Source organism: Oncorhynchus tshawytscha, linkage group LG02 (assembly GCF_018296145.1).
Source record: "Oncorhynchus tshawytscha isolate Ot180627B linkage group LG02, Otsh_v2.0, whole genome shotgun sequence".
NCBI lineage: Eukaryota > Metazoa > Chordata > Actinopteri > Salmoniformes > Salmonidae > Oncorhynchus > Oncorhynchus tshawytscha.
The window spans coordinates 52,216,555-52,242,495 of record NC_056430.1 but is presented as its reverse complement, the minus strand read 5'-3'; the positions used below and the strand labels follow the sequence as shown (position 1 = coordinate 52,242,495).

At 43.1% G+C, this 25,941-nt stretch overlaps 1 protein-coding gene across 5 annotated transcripts in view; it reads left to right on the top strand.

The window, feature by feature from the left end:
* The first annotated feature begins 13,711 nt into the window (after window positions 1-13,711).
* Window positions 13,712-25,941, top strand: part of LOC112267250 (alpha-1-syntrophin) — a 59,469-nt gene continuing 47,239 nt past the window's right edge. For 3 of the 5 annotated variants that reach the window (XR_006079266.1, XM_024445512.2, XM_024445497.2), the window contains exons 1-2: window positions 13,713-14,091; window positions 24,563-24,748. Coding sequence is in view for 4 of the 5 variants with exons in the window: in XM_024445512.2 (XP_024301280.1) it covers window positions 13,809-14,091; window positions 24,563-24,748 (469 nt within the window). In the remaining variant the exon portion in view is untranslated. Of the gene's footprint in view, window positions 14,092-24,562; window positions 24,749-25,941 lie in introns of all 5 variants that reach the window. The other 2 variants (XM_042300717.1, XM_024445505.2) reach the window with 2 other exon arrangements.

The window sequence follows — 25,941 nt, the reverse complement described above, 5'->3', positions numbered from 1 at the left end:
CAAGTCATAGACTTAATTATAACATAATGAAACACAGAAATATGAGCCTTCGGTCATTAATATGGTCAAATCCAGAAACTATAATTTTGAAAACAAAACGTTTATTCTTTCAGTGAAATATGGAACCGTTCTGTATTTAATCTAATGGGTGGCATCCCTAAATCTAAATATTGCTGTTACATTGCACAACCTTCAATGTTATGTCATAATTATGTACAATTCTGGCAAATTAATTACACCCTTGTTAGGAATAAATGGACTTCACACAGTTCGCAATGAGCCAGACGGCCCAAACTGCTGCATGTACCCTGACTATGCTTGCACAGAACACAAGAGAGGTGACACAATTTCCCTTGTTAAAAGAAAGTAATGTTACCAGGCAATATTAACTAAATATGCAGGTTTAAAAATATATACTTGTGTATTGATACTAAAGAAAGGCATTGATGTTTATGGTTAGGTACACATTGGTGCAACGACAGTGCTTTTTTCGCAAATGCGCTTGTTAAATTGTCCCTCGTTTGTCGAAGTAGGCTGTGATTCGATGAGAAATTGCGATTATATGCAACGCAGGACACGCTAGATAAACTAGTAATATCATCAACCATGTGTAGTTAACTAGTGATTATGTTAAGATTGATTGTTTTTTATTAGATAAGATTAATGCTAGCTAGCAACTTACCTTGGCTTCTTGCTGCCCTCACGTAACAGGTAGTCAGCCTGCTACGCAGGCTCCTCGTGGAGTGCAATGTAAGGCAGGTGGTTAGAGCGTTCGAATCCCCGAGCTGACAAGGTAAAAATCTGTCGTTCTGCCCCTGAACAAGGCAGTTAAACCCACTGTTCTTAGGCCGTCACTGAAAATAAGAATGTGTTCTTAACTGACTTGCCTAGATAAATAAAGGATAAATAAAAGTGTTAAAAAATATATTTTAAAAAGCAAAAACAAATATTTTAAAATAAAAAAAATTTAATTAAAAAAAAAATCGCCCAAATCGGTGTCCAAAAATACCTATTTCAGATTGTTATGAAAACTTGAAATCGGCCCTAATTAATCGTCCATTCCGATTAATCGGTCGACCTCTAGTTCCCACCTGTGCTAAAGACCCTATTCGAAGGGGCACTTGTAGCAGGAATGCACAGGTACTTTTTTTTAAGCAATATTACTCAGTCTTGGGAAGTTGGCCTAATGGAGCCTCCACCACTCAAGTGGGTCTTTGTCTGGGTCTGTGGGCCAGACAGCACTGTTTTCTTGAAGAAGCTTCCAAGTGTTCTTGCCTTTCTTAGACACAGGATTACTTTCTTCTTGGCGCACAGTTGTGCCAGGGTGACGTGTGCTTTCCTCAGCTAGCAGACTTCAGCTCCAAAACAGCTCTTTGTTTGATGCTCTCAATCTTGTCATCTGCTATATATGTTGTCCTGAACCGGGGATCCACCAGCGAGGCCATTTCAAGTTCAACTGTGGCAGGAGCTTCGTACTTGTTGTTGAGATACTGTAGTGTGGCACTCTTGATTTTCTTTGTGAGCGTGCCCTCACCTTCCTCTGGCTGCAGGAGGCTGCTGTTGAACAGGTTTAGCACAGGCTTGAGGTAGGAGATGCTAACGTAGTTCTCCCCAGACAGAGCGTCAGTGAATTCCTTGTAGTGGGCCTATGGCATTGTTCACCAACTCCAACACTTCAATATCCTGATAGTTGGGCCAGGTGCCTGCCTATCAGGATAATGATAGTTGGACTGATAGTTGGACCAGGTGCCTGCTTTTCTTCTCTGAGCCCAGGACCCGGGCTATGGCCTTTTCTTGTTCTAGGATTCGTTCTATCATCTTGTCTTGACCCCCACCTGGTTGGGGACTTTGTGATGAGCTGGTGAGTGGGTAGACTGAGCTCAGCCTGTGCTACAGACAAGTCTCTCCTCTTCCTCCAGCTGAAGGAAAAGGTGCTAATCACCTTCTTGCACAACCCAACGGCACGGTCAACTCGTGGGTCTTTCACACCATTCTCTGAAAAGAATGAAGAAAGAAAGGATTCTAAGAATGGCAGCATTTTCAATAATGTGACAAGAACAGCATTCAGTTGACCTGTCAAACCAACACCACCCCCTCCCACACGTCTATTGTTAAGGAATGTTTGACCGCTAGCTGTTTGAATATGTAATTTAGATAATAATTTTGATTGAAAATGTATTACATTAAGTTAATTTTTTATAATTAATAGAGCCTGTGGTTATGTGCTATTGGATTGTCAGAATGACACAACTAATAACACATCAGCCTACAGCTGGCCTGAACATAACTTTTTTGAATGCACTTTAATTATCCAACGTCACACTTACCGATGGCGCCCAAAGTAACCAAAGCACTGCAGGCGGGTCCAGTTGTTCAAGTGCAATACTTTTATCATGTTGCTCCCGCTGTCAGTTGTCATGCACATCTGTCGGTCTTCGCTCGTCTTCTGCGATGCCAGTCTTTGAGACCCTGGGCTATTACTTCACCCGTATGATCATCGGCGAAGTAAGACGTCTGGAGACGGACATTTTGCAATTTCCAGTCTTCATTTATGTAGTGGACTGTCAAACTTAGGTATGGCTCTGACGTTCTGCCTGATCATAGATTGGCTATGGTGGAAAAATAAGAAACACTAGCCAGCTTCTCTGAGACTCCTTCGTGGGTAGCAGTGTATAATCGCGGCAGGGCTTCTTCCGTGAAATACTTGCGGCTTGGCAGGTGATATTTGTGGTCAACTGTAACTAGCATATTTTTAAAGCTTGGCTTTTCTACTGTAAAGATTGGGACCATATCTTTCACTATGTAATAGGTCACTGCATCCGTTATCTCCTTCCACCTCAAACTTTTCTTGTCATAAGGGATTACGTTTGAAAAGGAGGCGGCTATGGTAGTTTATCTTTAAGCAGACGTTTTGGGAAGGGACTGGAATCGGCATCGCGTAGTCTCATGCATTTCTCCCATTCCACCGCGTGTTTCAGTTGCAGGTGATGGAATAGGTTGGTTGTGCTGCTGCTTTTCGTAGCAATTGCCTTTCGACACATTTTGCACAGGGCATTCGTTTGCTTAACAGTGGACCTCTTAAACCGGAAACACTTCCATATTACTGAAAAAACATTGCTGCCCTTTTGGGGGATTATTTCATCCTCATGAGAGGCTGAGCTGGCTTCCTCACTTTCCATTTTGGCGGGAACTCTTACCGCCGCTAGACTTCTCCGCCGTGGTTACAATTTGTGAAAGGCTGTCTAGGGTTGTGATTGGTGGATAACCTCTGTGCACGTGTTGTCACACAATTGGGACATGATTCGACATTGGGCTGACAGAGAAGAGACCGTGAGATGCTGCATTTGTGAAATGTCACAACATTATAACAGAACCTCTATGCTATGCAATCTGGTTTCAGAGCTGGTCATGGGTGCACCTCAGCCACGCTCAAGGTTCTAAACGATATCTTAACCACCATTGATAAGAAACAATACTGTGCAGCCCTATTTCTTGACCTGGCCAAGGCTTTCGACTCTGTCAATCACCACATCCCCATCGGAAGACTCAACAGCTTTGGTTTCTCAAATGATTGCCTCGCCTGGTTCACCAACTACTTCTCCAACAGAGTTCAGTGTGTCAAATCTGAGGGCCTGTTGTCCGGGCCTCTGGCAGTCTCTATGGGGGTGCCACAGGGTTCAATTCTTGGGCCGACTCTCTTCTCTGTATATATCAATGATGTCGCTCTTGCTGCGGGTGAGTCTCTGATCCACCTCTACGCAGACGACACCATTCTGTATACTTCTGGCCCTTCTTTGGACACTGAGTTAACAACCATCCAGACGAGCTTCATTGCCATTACAACTCTCCTTCCGTGGCCTCCAACTGCTCTTAAATACAAGTAAAACTAAATGCATGCGCTTCAACTGATCGCTGCCTGCACCTGCCCGCCCATCCAGCATCACTACTTTGGACGGTTCTGACTTAGAATATGTGGACAACTACAAATACCTAGGTGTCTGGTTAGACTGTAAACTCTCCTTCCAGACTCACATAAAACATCTCCAATCCAAAGTTAAATCTAGAATTGGCTTCCTATTTTGCAACAAAGCATCCTTCACTCATGCTGCCAAACATATCCTCGTAAAACTGACTATCTTACCAATCCTCGACTTTGGCGATCTCATTTACAAAATAGCCTCCAACACCGTACTCAACAAATTGGATGCAGTCTATGTCACCAAAGCCCCATATACTACCCACCACTGCGACCTGTACGCTCTCGTTGGCTGGCCCTCGCTTCATACTCATCGCCAAACCCACTAGGGCCTTCCGTGGCCTCCTTACAAGACCCTACTAGGTAAAGTCCCACCTTATCTCTGCTCGCCGGTCACCCATAGCAGCACCCACCCGTAGCACGCGTTCCAGCAGGTATATCTCACTTGTCACCCCCAAAGCCAATCCCTCCTTTGGCTGCCTCTCCTTCCAGTTCTCTGCTGCCAATGACTGGAACGAACTACAAAAATCTCTGAAACTGGAAACACTCACTAGCTTTAAGCACCAGCTGTCAGAGCAGCTCAGATTACTGCACCTGTACATAGCCCATCTATAATTTACCCCAAACAATTACCTCTTCCCTACTGTATTTATTTAGCTCCTTTGCACCCTGGTATTTCTACTTTGCACACTCATTTACTGTCAAATCTACCATTCCAGTGTTTTAATTGCTATATTGTATTTACTTCGCCACCATGGCCTATTTATTGCCTTTACCTCCCTTATCTCACCTCATTTGCTCATATTGTATGTAGACTTATTTTTCTACTGTATTATTGACTGTATTTGTTTTACTGCATGTGTAACTCTGTGTTGTTGTATGTGTCGAACTGCTTTGCTTTATCTTGGCCAGGTTGCAGTTAAAAGGTGAAATAAAACATTAAAAAATAAAAAAACAGAACCTTGATTCTTTCGATACAGGCATTTTCCATATCGTGCTAAAACAAACTCAAATATATCACCCAGCCCTCTCCAGCTCCATCCCTCAGCTTTTTACCAGAAGAGGAGCAGGAAGGACACTTTGTTATTGTTTCTACTGCTGATTGCCACTAAGTTAAGTTACAGATTAAATACACACCAAAATATGTTACAGATACTCTAAAAATGTCACATCACTCAGACAGTTAGTGAATACACAGCATGTAGCCATGCTAACAATCAATCAATCGTATTTTACAAAAGCCCTTTTTACATCAAAATAATAACCACAGTGGTTATAGAGGGTGTCACAGTTCAACACCTCAGGAGCAAATGTCAGTTGGCTTTTCATAGCTGCGCATTCATAGATCGAGACAGCAAGTCCGGGAGAGAAGGAGAGAGTCGAAACAGCAGGTCTGGGACAAGGTTGCACATCCATTGAAACGGGTAAAAGAAAATCAGTGGAAAAACAATTCCACTCCGATTCCCTTTATGGATGTGTGTATCTTTGAATTTGCTGTTGAACGGCCTGCTCCTTCTCCAATTTCGGGAAACACCATCCCGCTCCCCCAAAGTGACCGCCACTCTCTCTCTTTGGGCACTCAGGAGAGTCCGCTGGGATGGTCCTAGAGATAGATTTAAGTTACACAAATCATTTTAGGTCATTTCTCTCTATATGTCTACATTTGACATAATATAATGCACTTATCATTAGCACCGCGGTCAACGATGCCATGTAGGAGCTCAGAAGGGAAACACCATGTCTTCTCCTCCTTGATGGGTTTCACCACAAACGCCCTGGAAGCCTTGGAGAACTGTTGCCTGAAACGCAGCACTCCCTCTTTTGTTGTAGCCTGCTGTCTGTCCATTGAATAATTGTGGTCCAAGGCAGCCACTTGGAGTTTGCGATCATCCTCAGCTGGCCAAACTTGTTCCTCTTGGCCACGTATTTAGTGTACAGGGCATGTACACTCTCGAGTTCTACTGTCTGAACACACGAGTTCTACTCTACAATTGGTTGTAGTTATTCACATAGGGATGCACAAAAAAACTAAAACAAGGATTTGAAAAATGTGCTTATGAATTTACTCAAAATGTTGCAGTACGATATGCCAACGATATGTTCATCCAGGGTCGGGTTCCGTCTTCTTCAGGTGTGAGTGTGTTCATTTGTGATGTGGTGAACTGCGATGATCCACTTTTCTTTTAGCACCTGGACACTCCCACCGGCAGTGGTGGCACAGTAATGCCCTCACCCATGGCAGTACCTGACATGCAGGGAATAAATGAGACCCCTGATTCACTGACTTCATAATCATATAGTTCTGATTTTATATATATGACAGTACCTCTGGCTTCCCGATGAACACCAGCTGTTTCCTCACACCTTTGGCAATGTGCCACAGGTCATACTCATGCCAGGTATCAGCATGTGAGCCCCTCAAATGCACCCTCACACTTGGATGCCTGTCAGTGGCCAGGGTTTCAATACTGCATCTATGGGACTGTTGGTAATAATGATTGTATTATCCTAAAAAGGTACCTACAGTGGGAAGAACAAGTATTTGATACACTGCCGATTTTGCAGGTTTTCCTACTTACAAAGCATGTAGAGGTCTGTAATTTTTTATCATTGGGTACACTTCAACTGTGAGAGACGGAATCTAAAACAAAAATCCACAAAATCACATTGTATGATTTTTAAGCAATTAATTGGCCTCCGTGTGCTGTGTCCACGTGTAGTTATCCTCTGGCACAATGTAGATGCAATGTTGGTTTGCGAACTGTCGCAGCGACATGGACACCAGGCTTAGGAGGTGACATGTTTCCACAGTAAGGAAGACACCAGTAAGGAAGACCGCTGATGGCAACAACAGATTCCTCGCAAACAACTTCCCCACTCTGGTCTGGGACTCCCACTTCCTCCTGTGGCCCACGACACACTGTCTCCATGGTGATGGCAAAACCATTTCTTTTCGGGGATGAACTGATGACACCAGCTCGACATCATGGCTCATGGCAGACATTGAACAACTCCTTCAGCTTGCTATAATAGACTATGTATTTCGGATCTTGCACACACTCTTCGATAGCATATTTTGGCTCGCACTGTGATGACTGTGATTCTGAGCTCTCGGGTTCATACAGCAAGTTCTGGTCTTCATTGATCTCACTCTCACTCTCCGTCAGCTCCATCTGTGGCGTATAGGGGCCGGCCTCTGTTGTATACTGATGGTCGTGAGCACAATCTAGCTGGGCCCCGAGCTCTTTAGTGATGGTCCCAGTGGACCTCTCCTCCACTGCAGCACAGGAACACTCTGGCACCCAGGGGTCATTTTGGCATGCGGTACTAACCGTTCTTTCCTGTTGGTAGAAAACAATTAAGGCATCTATATTAGGCTATAGGTCTATTCAAGAATCACTGCATATACTGTATATTGCCAATTGTATGTCCAGGGATGACCTATTGTGTCTTGAAATAAACAATAGCCTAAGAAATAACATGGATTTGCTTGTGCCTCCTCCTGTACAGTCTCCTCCAGGATGAACAGATTTTCAGGGATGAAGATGTCACCCTGAAAAGAAACAAACGTTTTGTTAAGTCAACTGAACCAATATATCAGTTGGCGTTAACAAGATACCTGTCTTGTATGCTATGGCAACACACAACCAGTACAGGGGCATTTATTTTTCAGCAAACATTAGCTATGTCAACTTCAGTCTAGCTAACAAAACATTCAAAAACCAAAACTGTCAACAAAATGTACCACAGTACTTGACCATATGAGGTGGAAGCTAGCTACAGTAGCTACCTAATAACAGGGCTACACAGAGAAACTGTGTTGCAATTTTAGCTGCATTTGAGTTACTTTCTAATGTTAGTTGCTGAGGGGTGTTACACAAAACACTTCAGACGCATTTAGCTAGTTACCTTCAACTAGAGTTGCAACAAGGTTGTCCAGTGTCTAACGCTAGCCTAGTCAACAGCAGTCATGACTCATGAACGGTTAACGTTACCTCAGGCTCCATTGACTCCTCCTTTCAGTTCGGCTTTTGCTTGACTCCGAAACCAAAGTCAGCGATATTGACGGTGGTCGGTTGGTAACCCCTACATCATAACCTTCGAAATGTAAAATTGAGGGGGAAGTAGAGAGCTTCAAAGTAGGCCTATGACTCCTTTCCAATCGGAAACTCCCAGCTTCCGCATCGAAAGTGCCTTTCATCTCGAAATCTTCCTCCGCGAAGTGCTGGCTGCAGATCCTGCTAGCTCGAGCTGACACGTCCTTCCTCTTCGCGACATGGAGCTACTTCTTCAAAAGTTGTGGGTCCTTGGGCAGCCGATGGTAGCTTACCGATGGATTTCTTTGGAGCCAATTCCTACAGCCTGGTGCTATACAGTTTCGTATTTTAATTACCTCTTGTTGTTGCCACCTTCGTTGTCCGCACCTAACCTCACTCACATCGATTCACTCTCTGCGCAAAAACTCAATACCACAGACAATTAGCTGATTCTTGCCAGTGACGCAATGGCGTCAGTCATTACTATGACAATTTAAAATGGCGCTGACCATAGCTCAAATGAACCTTTTTGACGATCAAATACTAAATATAGAGATGTTTTTATGTTAAATGCACATGTTTAGTATTAGTGGATTGAATACATGCCTTTGCTTTGATTTACTTCCTAAAGTGTTTCCATTCCCCTTTATTGTGTGAATAATGTGATGGCCCTGTATCTACAAATCTTTTTTAAACCCTGTTCTAGCTGTGAGTGTGCAATTTGGTGCCTCTCTCACCAAAGTTACAATCCAAAAACATAGCTGGCCCTTTACATGGAATTCCATGGCTAAGCTTCCAACATTCTAATGTCAATTGCACACTATGGGCAACTTTTAAACAATAGTTTTAGCTGGTGCTTTTAATGTTAGTTATATTATATATAATTTGAATGGTAATTTCATGACCTTTCAGAACCACTTGTAAAATGAAGTTAGAAATGCAGCAGAGTTTCCTATTTAAAGACATTTATACAGATCATTCTCGTATGTACCCTAGAGGTACATTCTGAAAATGTGTCTGATGGATAGCTGTGAATCTAAGCCTTCCAATGCTAAAAGGGTATAAGTGAGAAATACATTCTTGTATAATGACATTGCTTGTGAATGGGATGGAAGGATGAAAAGAGTGATACTGATAACACACACAAAGCTACCATTGCTGTACTGCTATCACACATTTTCCAACTCTAGGGACATAAACCTTCAAAAAGATCACTATGAAACATCACCCCAAGTGAGTCTGACAGCCCAAATTTGGGGGTCTGGCTCATGGACTATATGTAGGGTACCACTTTTGACCAGAGCTTTATAGGGCCCTGGTCAAAAGTTGCGCACTCAATAAGGAATAGGGTGCCATTTGGGACAGGCCCTCTGTCTGTCTGATCTACTAAGAGCTCACTCTTCTCACCCCTCAGGGATTTACAGTTTGTCTGTGTCAGGCTCTTTGGAATAGTTGGCAGATAGGGTTGGTATTGATTCAGTTTTCAGAGCCCCATACTACCTCCTCATTTACAGTACGGTGTTAACTCGTTTTGAGGAAGGGCCATATGCTAAGAGCCCAATAAGCGGTCAATATAGTCTGCATCCCAAATGTAATTCCTTATATAGGGAGTGCACTACTTTTCACCAGGGCTAATTGGGGTCCAATGGTGAATAGGGTGCTGCTTCTGCCTTTCACAAATACTGTCTAGGACTAGTGACTAGTGAGTCTTCTATAAACAGTTTATAGGTTATTGATGATCCTATTACACTGGCAATTTTAATCGGAAAGTGAACTGACTTGCCATTTCTCAGCACTTTAATAAAGTAGGCCTATGCTTCACTTAGTTCATTTAATGTGTCTTTTCCCATGCCAAAACGAAAATGGATACATATCATGTCACTTCTTAACCTTTTTAGGTGAAAAACTGTAGTGGACTAATAGGCTATGTAAACTAATGATAAAAAGTTGCCCTCTGTAAGCATGGTGATGGGCAAATTAAATATCATCACTAAAATGTGATTGTATTGTAATATATTTCTGCTAAAGGTATTGGGATATTTAGATCAACACCAATCCCTATTAGGTACAATGCAACACCATACACATCATGTTTGTTTCATAAAAGTATAATGAACGAGTTATAACATGATATCAATCTTTTATTTGAGAAAACATCTAACCCAAATCATGGGAAAATAGGGTGAGGTCAAAGATAACATTTCACCCATCAAAAACAGAAATAGGTAGGCTACTGAATTGCAGCATTGTTCTGGTATCATTATTGTTATAAACTATTATACAAACAATACATTGATTCATGGTAACTCATGATGTCTGTTCATAGAATGATTTATAAGACTTTATAATGGTCTTACTGTGAATTATGAAAGTCCAGCACACAAAAAAAAGATTTTCATTCACAAAAAGCAGTGGAGTAAAGTACTTTAGTAAAAATACTTTAATGTTGTTTTTTGGGGTATCTGTACTTTACTATTTATATTTTTTACTACTTTTACTTTACTACACTCCTAAAGAAAAGAATGTACTTTTTACTCCATACATTTTCCCTAACACCCAAAAGTACTGGTTACATGTTGAATGCTTAGCAGGACAGAAATGGTCCAATTAACACACTTACAGTTGAAGTCGGAAGTTTACATACATTTGGGATGGAGTCATTAAAACAATTTTTTCAACCACTCTACAAATTTCTTGTTAACAAATTATAGTTTTGGCAAGTCGGTTAGGACATCTACTTTGTGCATGACACAAGTCATTTTTCCTACAATTGTTTACAGACAGATTGTTTAACTTATAATTCACTGTATCATAGTGGGTCAGAAGATTACATACGCTAAGTTGACGGTGCCTTTAAACAGCTTGGAAAATTCCAGAAAATGATGTCATAACTTTAGAAGCATCTGATACGCTAATTGACTTAATTTGAGTCAATTGGAGGTGTACCTGTGGTTGTATTTCCAGGCCTACCTTCAAACTCAGTGCCTCTTTGTTTTGACATCAAGGGAAAATCAAAAGAAGTCAGCCAAGACCTCAGAAAAAAGGTTCATCCTTGGGAGCTATTTCCAAACGCCTGAAGGTACCACGTTCATCTATACAAACAACAGTAGTGGAGAGGGTAGCAAGTTTTAAGTTCCTCGGCATACACATCACAAACTGAATTGGTCCACTCACACAGACAGCATCGTGAAGAAGGCGCAGCAGCGCCTCTTCAACCTCAGGAGGCTGAAGAAATTCGGCTTGTCACCAAAAGCACTCACAAACTTCTACAGATGCACAATCGAGAGCATCCTGGCAGGCTGTATCACCGCCTGGTACGGCAACTGCTCCGCCCTCAACCGTAAGGCTCTCCAGAGGGTAGTGAGGTCTGCACAACGCATCACCGGGGGCAAAGTACCTGCCCTCCAGGACACCTACACCACCCGATGTTACAGGAAGGCCAGAAAGATCATCAAGGACATCAACCACCCGAGCCACTGCCTGTTCACCCCGCTATCATCCAGAAGGCGAGGTCAGTACAGGTGCATCAAAGCTGGGACCGAGAGACTGAAAAACAGCTTCTATCTCAAGGCCATCAGACTGTTAAACAGCCACCACTAACATTGAGTGGCTGCTGCCAACACACTGACACTGACTCAACTCCAGCCACTTTAATAATGGGAATTGATGGGAAATGATGTAAATATATCACTAGCCACTTTAAACAATGCTACCTTATATAATGTTACTTACCCTACATTATTCATCTCATATGCATACGTATATACTGTACTCTATATCATCGACTGTATCCTTATGTAATACATGTATCACTAGCCACTTTAACTATGCCACTTTGTTTACATACTCATCTCATATGTATATACTGTACTCGATACCATCTACTGTATCTTGCCTATGCTGCTCTGTACCATCACTCATTCATATATCCTTATGTACATATTCTTTATCCCCTTACACTGTGTATAAGACAGTAGTTTTGGAATTGTTAGTTAGATTACTTGTTGGTTATTACTGCATTGTCGGAACTAGAAGCACAAGCATTTCGCTACACTCGCATTAACATCTGCTAACCATGTGTATGTGACAAATAAAATTTGATTTGATTTGACAACAGTACGCAAGCATAAACACTATGGGCCCACGCAGCAGTCATACCGCTCAGGAAGGAGACGCGTTCTGTCTCCTAGAGATGAACGTACTTTGGTGCGAAAAGTGCAAATCAATCCCAGAACAACAGCAAAGGACCTTGTGAAGATGCTGGAGGAAACAGGTACAAAAGTATCTATATCCACAGTAAAATGAGTCCTATATCGACATAACCTGAAAGGTCGCTCAGCAAGGAAGAAGCCACTACTCCAAAACCACCATAAAAAAGCCAGACTACGGTTTGCACCTGCACATGGGGACAAAGATTGTAGTTTATGGAGAAATGTCCTCCGGTCTGATGAAACAAAAATAGAACTGTTTGGCCATAATGATCATCGTAATGTTTGGAGGAAAAAGGGGGAGGCTTGCAAGCCGAAGAACACCATCCCATCCTTGAGGCACGCGGGTGGCAGCATCATGTTGTGGGGGTGCTTTGCTGCAGGAGGGACTGGTGCACTTTACAAAATAGATGGCATCACGAGGCAGGAAAATGATGTGGATATATTGAAGCAATATCTCAAGACATCAGTCAGGAAGTTAAAGCTTGGTCACAAATGGGTCTTCCAAATGGACAATGACCCCAAGCATACTTCCAAAGTTGTGGCAAAATGGCTTAAGGACAACAAAGTCAAGGCATCACAAAGCCCTGACCTCAAACCTGAAAAGGTGACTGCGAGCAAGGCCTACAAACCTGACTCAGTTACACCAGCTCTGTCAGGAGGAATGGGCCAAAATTCACCCAATTTATTGTGGGGAGTTTGTGGAAGGCTACCTGAAACATTTGACCCAAGTTAAACAATTTAAAGGCAATGCTACCAAATACTAATTAGGTGTATGTAAACTTCTGACCCACCGGGAATGTGATGAATGAAATCAAATCTGAAATAAATAATTCTCTACTATTATTCTGATATTTCACAATCTTAAAATAAAGTGGTGATCCTAACTGACCTAAGACAGGGAATATTTACTAGGATTAAATGTCAGGAATTGTGAAAAACTGAGTTTAAATGTATTTGGCTAAGGTGTATGTAAACCTCCGACTTCAACTGTATCCCTGGTAATCCTGATTGTCGGCTCACTAAACAAACATGCTTTGTTTATAAATGCTGTCTGATTGTTGGAGTGTGCCACTGGTTATCCATGAATAAAAATAAAATTATGCCATCTGGTTTGTTTTATATAAGAAATTAGACATTTTTTATACTTTTACTTTTGATACTTATGTACATTGTAGCAATCACATTTACTTTTGTATATATACTTAAGTATATTTAAAACCAAATACTTTTATACTTTTACAGGGTGACTTTCACTTTTACTTGAGTCATTCTCTGTTAATTAAGATATCTTTACTTTTAGAATGGGGTACTTTTCCCACCACTTACAAAAAGTATGTTGGCCACTGGTTAAACTTTGTTAATTAATGGAGAAAAAAAAACCTCCCCTTTACCTTTACTAATCGTATTGTGCTCAATTAACTTCAATACTTGGGAGAGAGTACTAGGCTAAACCTCTTGGAAGAGGAGAGAGAGAGAGAGAGAGTTGGAGGAGGGGGCTGCGCCTCTTGGCATCTCCCCCACCCCTATCTCTTTACACGACTACCGAGTGCCAACCCGTCTAGTTATTCCAGGAATGTGTTGAACATGGCTGCCACGATGAAGGCACAGAAAACGGGACTGTTAGAACTTCGAGTTACCGTGGACCGTTGGATCCGTGTATTAGCCACACTTACGGAGGAGACTTTAACCGTGAGCCCCGGAGAGGTCGCCGAAGACATAGTTAAACCCAACCCAACTCCTGCCGGTGCCATTAACGGAGACCCAGCCAACCTCAGCTCCTCTCCGGTCCCAGAAACAATCACCAACGTTAAGCGCACGGTGCGAGTTACCAAGCAAGATGTGGGAGGACTTGGAATTAGTATTAAAGGTAGGTTCAATGTAGTGCGTAATCAAACGACACTCTCTAAAACATTTATTTGGTCCGTTTTTTTCTTCAAGTTTAACAATGTAAGCTACTCGACATTTGCGTTGGACTTTACTAAAAGTAAACGCTGAAAGTACCAACTTCCCTCACCGAATACTTAAACTCTTCGAAGGTCAGGAATTGGGTTGAAGTTTTTCCATGGGTTTTTTCTCAATTGGTTTGTTCAACTCCTTCGTCCTCTTTCCTCAGTCCTCTCGCCTCCTTTTGAAGGTAATCGAGGAGAGGTGGCGAGAGTGAACGTGGGCGAAAATGCGCTTGTATGAAATGAGACTTGGTTGAGTCAGGCAAATTTCATTTACAGGGTGGAATCCCAAAATAAATGTGTAAAGTGATACAAAAATAAATATACTTGTTGTGCAAGACATTTTATAGCTAAAATGATAAGTAGCATATTGTTTTTAAACGTGTACATGCTTATCTCCTCACACAAAACAAAAGCTGATTCAAATGAGGTGTGGCAGATTTAAAAACAATTCCAGGAAGGACTTGGGTAGGATACACATGACTATCATAGATGAAAGGTGTCTATCGAGGAGGGGAGGACACTCTACCATTCGCCTAATCATTGAGAAAAGGCCATGCTGTCGTGCACTAGACTAGGCTGTTTGTGATAGCCTAAGTTTTTCAACAGCGGAACCTTTTGAAAAAACATAACTGTTCTCGTCAATAAAGCCATTTGAAGCTAATTCAAGTAAACTGTGCAACCAACTCTATTTCTCTAAATGTTATTTTGATTACTTGATTCTCTCCCTAAACATGTTATGATCGGGTGAATATAGCCTACCAAGAAAGTTTGTCAGGATGCATGGTAACTTCAAGAGAAAGGTAGCCTACCTGCCATGCTGCTGTGCAATAACGGCATATAGTAAACTCTTCATATAGAAATAAGAGCTGATGTTAGACAAGCACCACTGTGAAATAGTTACATGATGTCATGGGATTTTTATTAGGTGACCTGCTTTTCTTTTAATTATTGTGGTCACAAGTTATTACCAACATCAAAATGTCTCCATATACACTGAATGTACAAAACATTAGGAACACCAGCTCTTTCCACGACATAGGTGAATCCAGGGGAAAGCTATGATCACTTTTTGATGTCACCTGTTAAATCCACTTCAATAGGTGTAGATGAAGGGGAGGAAATCGAAAAAAGCACACCCTGGTCTAACCAAAATAGAGAATTAAAAAGCCTCTCTATGGCCAGGGCGTGACAGTAACCCCCCCCCCAAAAGGTGCGGACTCCGGCCCCAAAGCCTGACTCTAAAGGGGAGGGTCCGGGTGGGCCTTCTTACGGCGGCGGCTCGGGTGCGGGACGTGGACCCCGCAGCGGGCCCCGGGCTGAAGACCCTCGTAGAGGGCGCCTCTGGACTGAGGGGCGCCTCTGGACTGAGGGACGCCTCTGGACTAAGGGGCTGCGATTCTGGCAGCTCCAGAGTGAAGGGCGACTGGCAGCTCCAGAGTGAAGGGCGACTGGCAGCTCCTGACTGATGGGCGACTCTGGCAGCTCCTGACTGACGGGCGATTCTGGCAGCTCCTGACTGATGGGCGGCTCCGGACAGGAGGGAGACTCTGGAAGCGCCGGACAGGTGGGAGAACCTCGAGGGGGGAGACGGAGTGACAGCCTGGTGCGTGGGGCTGCCACAGGACCCACCACGCTGGGGAGACCTACAGGAGGCCTGGTGCATGGAGGAGGCACAGGATGGACCGGGCTGTGGGGGAGCACTGGAGCTCTGGTGCGCAGCCTTGACACCACTCCTCCAGGCTGGATGACCACTCTAGCCCGGACCCTCCAGAGTGCAAGCACAGGTTTAACCGGGCTGTGGGGGAGCACTGGAGATTTGGTGCATACCACTCGCACCTCTCCCTTAGACTCAATGCCCACATTTCCCCGGCACGGGCGGAGCGCAGGCATAGGGCGAACTGCAGCGCCCCGGAGACACAGCACGCAGCGCCGGCGCAGGATACCCTGGGCCGAAACGGCGTACCGGGGCCCAAAAACGCTGAGCTGGCACAACACGCCCTGGCTGGATGCCCACTCTCGCATGGCACTTGTGGGGGGCTGGCCTATAGCGCTCCGGGCTATGAGTGCACACTGGCGACACCGTGAGCTTTACCGCCTAACACGGTGCCTGACCAGCACTACGCCTCTCCCGGTAAACACGGGGAGTTGGCTCAGGTCTATCGCCTGACTCCGCCAATCTCCCGGTGTGCCCCCCCAAAATGTTTGGGGGGGGGCTGCCTCTCTTGCCGGTTGCGCTGCCTTACCTCATATCGCCGCCGCTCAGCTTTCGCTGCCTCCAGTTCTTCCTTAGGGCGGCGATATTCCCCAGCCTGTGTCCAGGGTCCCTTACCGTCTAGTATCTCCTCCCAAGTCCAGGAGTCCAGAACCCTCTGCTCCTGGTTACCACGCTGATTGGTCCTTTGGTGGTGGGTAGTTCTGTAATGATTGTCTTCCAATGAGGAATTAGAAGGATCGGACCAAAATGCAGCGTGGTACGTGTCCATGATAACTTTTAATAACTCAGAACACGAGAAAATACCAAAAGAACAAAGTGCAGGAAAGAAATGAAAATCGAAACAGTCCCGTATGGTGCAAACACAGAAATGGAAAACAATTATCCACAAAACCCATGTGGGCAAGAGCTACCTAAGTATGGTTCTCAATCAGAAACAACGACAGACAGCTGTCCCTGATTGAGAACCATACCTGGCCAAAAACAAAGAAATACAAAAACATAGAAAAAATAACATAGAACGCCCACCCTAGTCACAACCTGGCTTAACCAAAATAGAGAATAAAAAGCCTCTCTATGGCCAGGGCATGACACTACCATGCTTCACTGTGGGGATGGTGTTCTCGGAGTGATGTGAGGTGTTGGGTTTGCTCTAGATATAGTCTTTTCCTTGATGGCCAAAAAGCTAAATTTTAGTCTCATCTGACCAGAGTACCTTCTTCCATATGTTTGGGGAGTCTCCCACTTGCCTTATGGCGAACACCAAACATGTTTGCTTATTATTTTCTTTAAGCAATGGCTTTTTTCTGCCCACTCATCCGTAAAGCCCAGCTCTGTGGAGTGTAAGGCTTAAAGTGGTCCTATGGACAGATACTCCGATCTCCTCTGTGGAGCTTTGCATCTCCTTCAGGGTTATCTTTGGTCTCTTTGTTGCCTCTCTGCTTAATGCCCTCCTTGCCTGGTGCGTGGCAGGTTTGTTGTGGTGCCATATTCTTTCCATTCTTTAATAATGGATTTAATGGTGCTCAGTGGGATGTTCAAAGTTTCAATTATTTTTTTATAATCCAACACTGATCTGTACTTCTCCACAACTTTGTCCCTGACCTGTTTGGAGAGCACCTTGGTCTCCATGGTGCCGCTTGCTTGGTGGTGCCCCTTGCTTCGTGGGGTTGCAGACTCTGAGGCCTTTCAGAACAGGTGTGTATTTACTGAGAACATGTGACAGATCATGTGACACTTAGATTGCACACAGGTGGACTTTATTTAACTAATTATGTGACTTCTGAAGGTAATTGGTTGCACCAGATCTATTTAGGGGCTTCAAAGGGGGTGAATACATATGCACGCACCACATTTCCATTTTACTTTTTTTTTAAACAGTTTTAAACAAGTTATTTTTTTCATTTCACTTCACCAATTTGGACTATTTTGTGTATGTCCATTACATGAAATCCAAATAAAAATTGATTTAAATTACAGGCTGTAATGCAACAAAGTAGTAAAAATGCCAAGGGGATGAATACTTTTGCAAGGCACTGTACCTGTGCTCAGTTAAAACAGCAGCAAAGCTGGTTAGGAAAATCGCTCAGTATAGCCAATGACAATACAGTGCCAGTCAAAAGTTTGGACACACCTACTCATGTTTTTCTTTATTTGAATTTTTTTCTACATTGTAGAATAATAGTGAAGACATCAAAACTATGAAATAACATATGGAATCATGTAGTAACCAAAAAAGTGTTAAACAAATTTATATCCACCCTTTGCCTTGATGACAGCTTTGCACACTCTTGGCATTCTCTCAACCAACTGCTTGAGGTAGTCACCTGGAATGCATTTAAATTAACAGGTGTGCCTTGTTAAAAGTAAATTTGTGGAATATCTTTCCTTCTTAATGTGTTTGAGCCAATCAGTTGTGTTGTGACAAGGTAGAGGTGGTATACAGAATATAGCCCTATTTGGTAAAAGACCAAGTCCATATTATGGCAAGAACAGCTCAAAGAGAAACGACAGTCCATCATTACTTTAAGACATGAAGGTCAGTAAATCCGGAAAGTGCAGTTGCAAAACCATCAAGAGCTATGATGAAACTGGCTCTCATGAGGAACGCAACAAGAAAGGAAGACAGTTACCTCTGCTGCAGAGGATCAGTTCATTAGAGTTAACTGCACCTCAGAAATTGCAGCCCAAATAAGTGCTTCACAGAGTTCAAGTAAAAGACACATCTTAACATCAACTGTTCAGAGGAGACTGTGTCAATCAGGCCTTCATGGTCAAATTGCTGCAAAGAAACCACTACTAAAGAACACCAATAAAAAGAAGAGAATTGCTTGGGCCAAGAAATACGAGCAATGGACATTAGACCGGAGGAAATCTGTCCTTTGGTCTGATGAGTCCAAATTTGAGATTTTTGGTTCCAACCTCTGTGCCTTTGTGAGACGCAGAGTAGGTGAACGGAGGATCTCAGCATGTGTGGTTCCCACGTGAAGCATGGAAGAGGAGGTATAATGGTGTAGGGATGCTTTGCTGGTGATACTGTCTGTGATTTATTTAGAATTCAAGGCACACTTAACCAGCATGGCTACAACAGTATTCTGCAGCGATACGCCATCCCATCTGCGTTGTGCTTAGTGTGACTATCATTTGGTTTTCAACAGGACAATGACACTTTTGGTTACTACATGATTCCATATGTGTTATTTCATAGTTTTGATGTCTTCACTATTATTCTACAATGTAGAAAGTAGTAAAAATAAAGAAAAACCTTTAAATGAGTAGGTGTGTCCAAACTTTTAACTGGTACTGTGTAAAATGCACCATCATTAAACTTCAATGGTTGTGTTTATCGTGGCTGTTGTAAATAATGCAATATAATAGAGAATAAATGGAGATTTACTTCCTGGAATGTCTGCATGTATACATAGACCATCTCATCGCTCTGGCAACCTGCCCAGGACAGTGGTCCATTTTGATAGACGGCCTGGACCTACTGAAATGCAAAATGCTTCACCGTTTGGCAGGAATGATGTGTCTGGTGTTGTATTAGTTTCAGCCCCCTTTTACAAAAGGAGTCCCCCTAATGACATAAACATTTAATGACATAAATAAAAAAAAATGCGGCTTTGAAAATCAATTGGCACTGTTTAAATAAGTGAAACCGACCGGTGACTCCCCACTGTCTCGACAGAGTGGTGCTGCCACGTCAAGCCGAGAGAGAGCGAGCAAAAGGCAGGAGGCAGCCAGCTGACACCACAATGCGAACAGCTGACAAGAAGATCCCAGAATGCAGTTGTCATTGGCCTGAGATGAAAGCTATTTGATGGCAGTGGAGCAGTCTGTCTGGGATGTTTATTTTCAGAAGCCCACCCTGGTTCGGTGGAGGGAGGCATGGAGTCGACCTTGCGTTTGGACCAAAGTGCCGAAGTGCATTTAAGGCCGGATAGGCTTGAGGCCTAAAGTTTGTTTTGACACCACATACTGTACGATAGGTAGAAGGAGACTGGTGTGTAGAAATTAGTGCACAATTCAGATGTTCAGCTCATGCAACAAATCTTATGTTAAATAGTTAGTCTGTTTGAATAAGCATTGGTTGTATCCCTCAAGGGTAACAAAGCGAAACACAATTGGTGCCCTCCTTTTCCGGTCTCATAGACTAGATGTAAATATAAATCCGAGACACTCAAATTAGTATTATATGTTACATTTGGTATGGTTACATAAGACTGATGTTTTGCCTTAAGCAAAACGGAAGTAGGATGGTTGGTTGGGGTGGATGGGCAGGTGTATAACGAGAATGTCGAATCTCATAACGGACAACTTTAGCATTTTAGCTAATTAGCAACTTTTCAACTACTTACTACTTTTTAGCTACACTAAAGAACAAAAATATAAATGCAGCATGTAAAGTGTTGGTCCAATGTTTCATGAGCTGAAATAAAAGATCCCAGAAATGTTCCATATGCACAAAACGCTTATTTCTCTCAAATTTTGTGCACAAATCTGTTTACATCCCTGTTAGTGAGCATTTCTTCCTTGCCAATATAATCAGTCCACCTGAGAAGTATGACATAAAAAGAAGCTGATTAAACAGAATGATCATTACACAGGTGCACCTTGTGCTGGGGACAGTAAAACGTCACTGAAAAATGTGCAGTTTTGTCACACAACACAATGCCACAGATGTCTTCAAGTTTTGAGGGTGCTTGCAATTGGCATGCTGACTGCAGTAATGTGCACCAGATCTGTTGCCTGCGAATTGAATGTTCATTTCTCTACCATAATCCTCCTCCAATGTCGTTTTAGAGAATTTGGCAGTACGTACAACCGTCCTCACCACCGCAGACCACTTGTAAACATGCCGGCCCAGGACCTCCACATCCGGCTTCCTCACCTGCGGGATCATCTGAGACCAGCCACCCGGACAGCTGATGAAACTGTGGGTTTGCACAACCAAAGAATTTCTGCAAAAACTATCAGAAGCTGGTCGTCCTCACCAGGGTCTTGACCTAACTGCAGTTCGGCATTGTAAACAACTTCAGTGGGCAAAGTGGGCCACTGGCATGCTGGAGAAGTGTGGTTTTCACGGGTGGGTACAGGTTTCAACTGTACCGGGCAGATGGCAGACCGTGTGTATGGTGTCATGTGGGCAAACGGTTTGCTGATGTCCACGTTGTGAACAGAGTGCCCCATGGTGGTGGTGGGGTTATGTTATGGGCATTGTTTAAGCTACGGACAATGAACAATGGCAATTTGAGTGCACAGGGATACCGTGACGAGATCCTGAGTCCCATTGCCATTGATCTGCCGCCATCACCTTATGTTTCAGCATGATAATGCACGGCCCCATGGCACAAAGATCTGTACACAATTCCTGATAGCTGAAAATGGCCCAGTTCTTCCATGGCCTGCTTACTCACCAGACATGTGACCTATTTAGCATGTTTGGGATGCTCTGGATTGACGTGTACGACAGCGTATTCCAGTTCCCGCTAATGTCCAGCAACTTCGGATAGCTATTGAAAAGGAGTGGGACAACATTCCATAGGCCACAATCAACAGCCTGATCAACTCTATGCAAATGAGATGTGTCGCGTGAGGAAAATAGTGGTCACACCAGATATTGACTGGTTTTCTGATCCACACCCCTATCTTTTTTTAAGTTATCTGTGACCAACAGATGCATATCTGTATTCCCAGTCATGTAAAATCCATAGGTTAGGGCATAATTTAATTTATTTCAATTGACTGATTCCCTTATATGAACTGTAACTCAGAAAAATCTTAGAATGTTTTGCATGTTGCATTTATATTTTTGTTCATTGCACTTTGCAACTACTTATGATGTTAGCTAACTCTTCCCCTAACCCTAACCTTAACTATTTTACCTAACTCCTAAACTTAACCCTAACCTTAACTCTAACCTTAACCCTTACCGTTAGCCTAGCTAATGTTAGCCAGCTAGCTGACATTAAACACTTAGCTAGAATTTGTTACATATCATACATTTTGCATTTAACATCTTATACATTTAACAAAATTAAAACTTATTGTGTGTTTTGCAAATTCGTAACATATAATACGAAGTCGCACAAAAACCATCAAGCGCTATGATGAAACTGGTTCTCATGAGGACCGCCACAGAAAAGGAAGACCCAGAGTTACCTCTGCTGTAGAGGATAAGTTCATTTGAGTTTATTGCACCTCAGAAATTGCAGCCCAAATAAATGCTTCACAGAGTTCAAGTAACATATACGTCTCAGCAGCAACTGTTCAGAGGAGACTGCGTGAATCAAGCCTTCATGGTCGATTTGCTGCAAGGAAACCACTACTAAAGGACACCAATAAGAAAAAGAGGCCTGCTTGGGCCAAGAAACCCAAGCAATGGATATTAAACCGGGGGAAATCTGTCCTTTTGGTCTGATGAGTCAAAATGTGAGATTTTTGTCGCTGTGTCTTTGAGACTCAGAGTAGGTGAATGGATGATTTCCGCATGTGTGGTTCCCACCGTGAAGCATGGAGGAGTTGTGATGATGTGGGGGTGCTTCGCCGGTGACACTGTCTGTGATTTATTTAGAATTCAAGGCACACTTCACCAGCATGTCTACCACAGCATTCTCCAGCGATACACCATCCCATCTGGTTTGCGCTTAGTGGGACTATCATTTGTTTTTCAACAGGACAATGACCCAACACACCTCCAGGCAGTGTAATGGCAATTTGACCAAGGAGGGTGATAGAGTGCTGCATCAGATGACCTGCCTCCACAATCACCCAACCTCAACCCAATTGAGATGATTTGGGATGAGTCGGACCGCGGAGTGAAGGAAAAGCAGCCAACAAGTGCTCAGCATATGTGGGAACTCCTTCAAGACTGTTAGAAAAGCATTCCAGGTGAAGTTGGTTGAGAGAATGCCAAGAGTGTGCAAAGCTGTCATCAATGCAAAGGGTGACTACTTTGAAGAATCTAAAATCTAAAATATATTTTGATTTAACATTTTCGGGGTTACTACATCATTCTATGTGTTATTTCATAGCTTTGATGTCTTCACTGTTATTCTACAATGTAGAAAAAAAGTAAAAACAAAGAAAAACTGGAATGAGTATGAAACTTTTGACAGGTACTGTGTATACTGTATACATATTTACAAGAAATATATAGGGGGGATTGGAAATGATTCCGACAATTAAAAAATAAAAATAGTAATAGAAGTATGATTTATTTATTTTCCGAATTTCACATATTCAAGTTGATTGGCTTAAATGCAGTTTATGACATATAGCCCAATATTGCATATGGTCTATGATTTGTTCATGATCTAATCTAAAAGTCTATTTGGAGTTTGTTCCTTGGTGATTTCGATTTGGTGATGTTACAGTCTGGGATTTCATTATCTGGTAGTTCTATTTCTACCAATTGAATCACTGAGGATATTTTTTCTGCTCTCGCCTCCCACACAATTCACCAGGCGTCTGAATCTCAATTTGGTGGCCATAATTTCTGCATCTCAATCACTGAACGAACAACCATCAAATGTCACACTGGCGTGCAATGCTAGCCCCACTCAGAAAAGGCATAGATAATGTTGACAGCGGAGGGAGTCACAGTCTGTGCCGATGCCACTGTGATTGAGATGCATGGGTGTGTCAGCCACGGCATCTTTTATTGAGGGCACCTGGCTCTAGTCTCAGGCATGAATTAAATCCGTAGAATCGCCTGTGGGAGCCAACCTTTGAAATATATATTCGGAGTTAATTTGATTTAATCCTCTTTCGGAACATTTCTCAGCCACCCCAAGGCCAAGACCCAACTGGCACTTGACATTATTGACAATATTTCCCATGAAGGGCCCTCTGGAAGTGGCAGATTCATCAGCCTATGAACTGACCTTCATTATCCTGTTAGAGAGAAGAGACTGCAGCCGGGCAAAGTGGATGACTGGTGTCCTCGTATTCTCTACAACTGCAGTCTAAATGTGAAACATGTCCCTTGCTCAGCTTTTCAAATTAAACCGTTGAGCACTGTCGCGGGTGATGCAGTCTTATGTACTTACTATGAACTCTGAGTGACAGAACAATCTAGTCAGTCTCAAGAGTACCTACACCCATGGAGCAAAACTTTCCTTGTGCATTGCTACTTTCCTTTCTCGTAAACAACGTTCAACAAACTTTCGAAGATTCCCAAGAAACACCTCAAATGTTAGTCACTAGTATCAGATCCACTGGGCAAAAACGTGTTGAATCAACATTGTTTCCACACCATTTCAACCCAACGAATCAACGGGAAAAAGTGATTGGATTTGCAAAAAGTTTGAACCTAAATCCAATGACACGGTGAAATGTTTTGTTGATTTCACGTTGAACGTTAGTTGACAACTCAACCACATGTAAATGTGCCCAGTGGGGAGGGACTTACTTTAAGCCCTAGGATAAAGCGTATGTATTATAATCCTGTAGACCACAATATTTTATATTCTTACCCCATCATATTCATGCACAATCTAAGCCCTGTAACCATCTGGTTTTGTAGTTTGTACTTGAAGCGTACTGTGTCTCATTGATATGAACTGAGCTAATGCCATGTGCTCTACTTTATGAAAAAAATGTAATTTAACCTTTATTTAACTTGGCAAGTCAGTTAAGAACAAATTATTATCTTACAATGACGGCCTACTTTACAGGTGGAAAAGAGAACAAAATGCCCATTCTCATCTCGAAGATCTTCAAGGGGTTGGCGGCTGACCAGACGGAGGCCCTGTACGTGGGTGACGCCATCCTGTCGGTCAACAGCGCCGACCTCCGGGATGCCACACACGACGAGGCCGTGCAGGCCCTGAAGAAGACGGGCAAAGAAGTAATCCTAGAGGGTAAGCAACACCAGGATATTAAGGCATGGCCGGTGTTCTAGGAATTGTTCTAGCGTGACAAGGTCAATTATCGACACTGGTGTAGAGGTTCAAACCCTGAATTGCATGGTGTGTACTGCTTTGGTTCTCTTATAGCCATGAGTAAGATTCCTTCTCCTAAGTGAACAGTAAGTAGCAAACACCTGCCAAGAAATGGAAAGGTCTCACTTAGAGGAAAAGACTCTAAGAACACTGAGAGAGAGCGGTCCGTAGTTTTATTTTGGGGGGCGTAGAGCGGGCTTATCAGAGTCGATCCTATTGAACCAAAAATAATGGCTGCCGCAAATCTCATCAGAGCCCATCAAAACGTCTTGGATAACTGACAATCCACTCATTAGTTCTGTAACTGTTTCATCCCGAAATGAGATCCTGTCAATAAATCGGGAAACTTCTGGAGACTTCTAGGCTGCCGGTCGGCACTGCGGGGGAGAGATGTGGAGAAAGTCCTGGACGGGATCCTGTAGGTTCACTGCCCTCTGTCTGTTACACAGGCCAGGCAGCGCCCACAGCAGGTGAAGGGAAACAGACAGTATTGAATTGGAGATGAGGTCTTTAGCTGCAGGGAGTGGGATTAATAGAAGGCTTTCATGTTGTCCATCGATTGCGTCACAGCTGTTCTCTCCCAATCTTTTATGCACATAAAGAAAATGCACATCATTGGTCAGAGCTGGTATTCTACGCTCTACAACATTGATTAAGATTGTGCTAATGCTCTAGAAGGGGAGCACAATATCCACAAGAATAGTTTTGAGTGGATTTCTGTTATGTTTAGTTAGGCTGTAAACCTCTCCAGTCCAGTCTAGATCGCCCACTGAGACATACAGTATACAGTGGGTGGATAAACCAGTTTATTGATGCAAGGCAGACAGACCGTCAAGAGGAAATGTTTTCAGACCCTACGGCTAAGTCTCGCAACGCTACAGTGCTCTACAGCCCGGCAGTCAAGCAGATGAAATCACTCTAAATCCCTCTGCCCTGTCAACACTAGAGCAGAAAAGCATTGATGTCAGACATCTCATCCACCAGGCCTGTGATCATTAATGTCAGAAATCATTTCGTAGGTTACTCACTCCGAGGAACAGACGTGGCAGCAAATGGGTCGCGAGGTTTCGGGACTTTGCAATGGGGGAGGTTATTGAGAGGCTTTTGTTGTG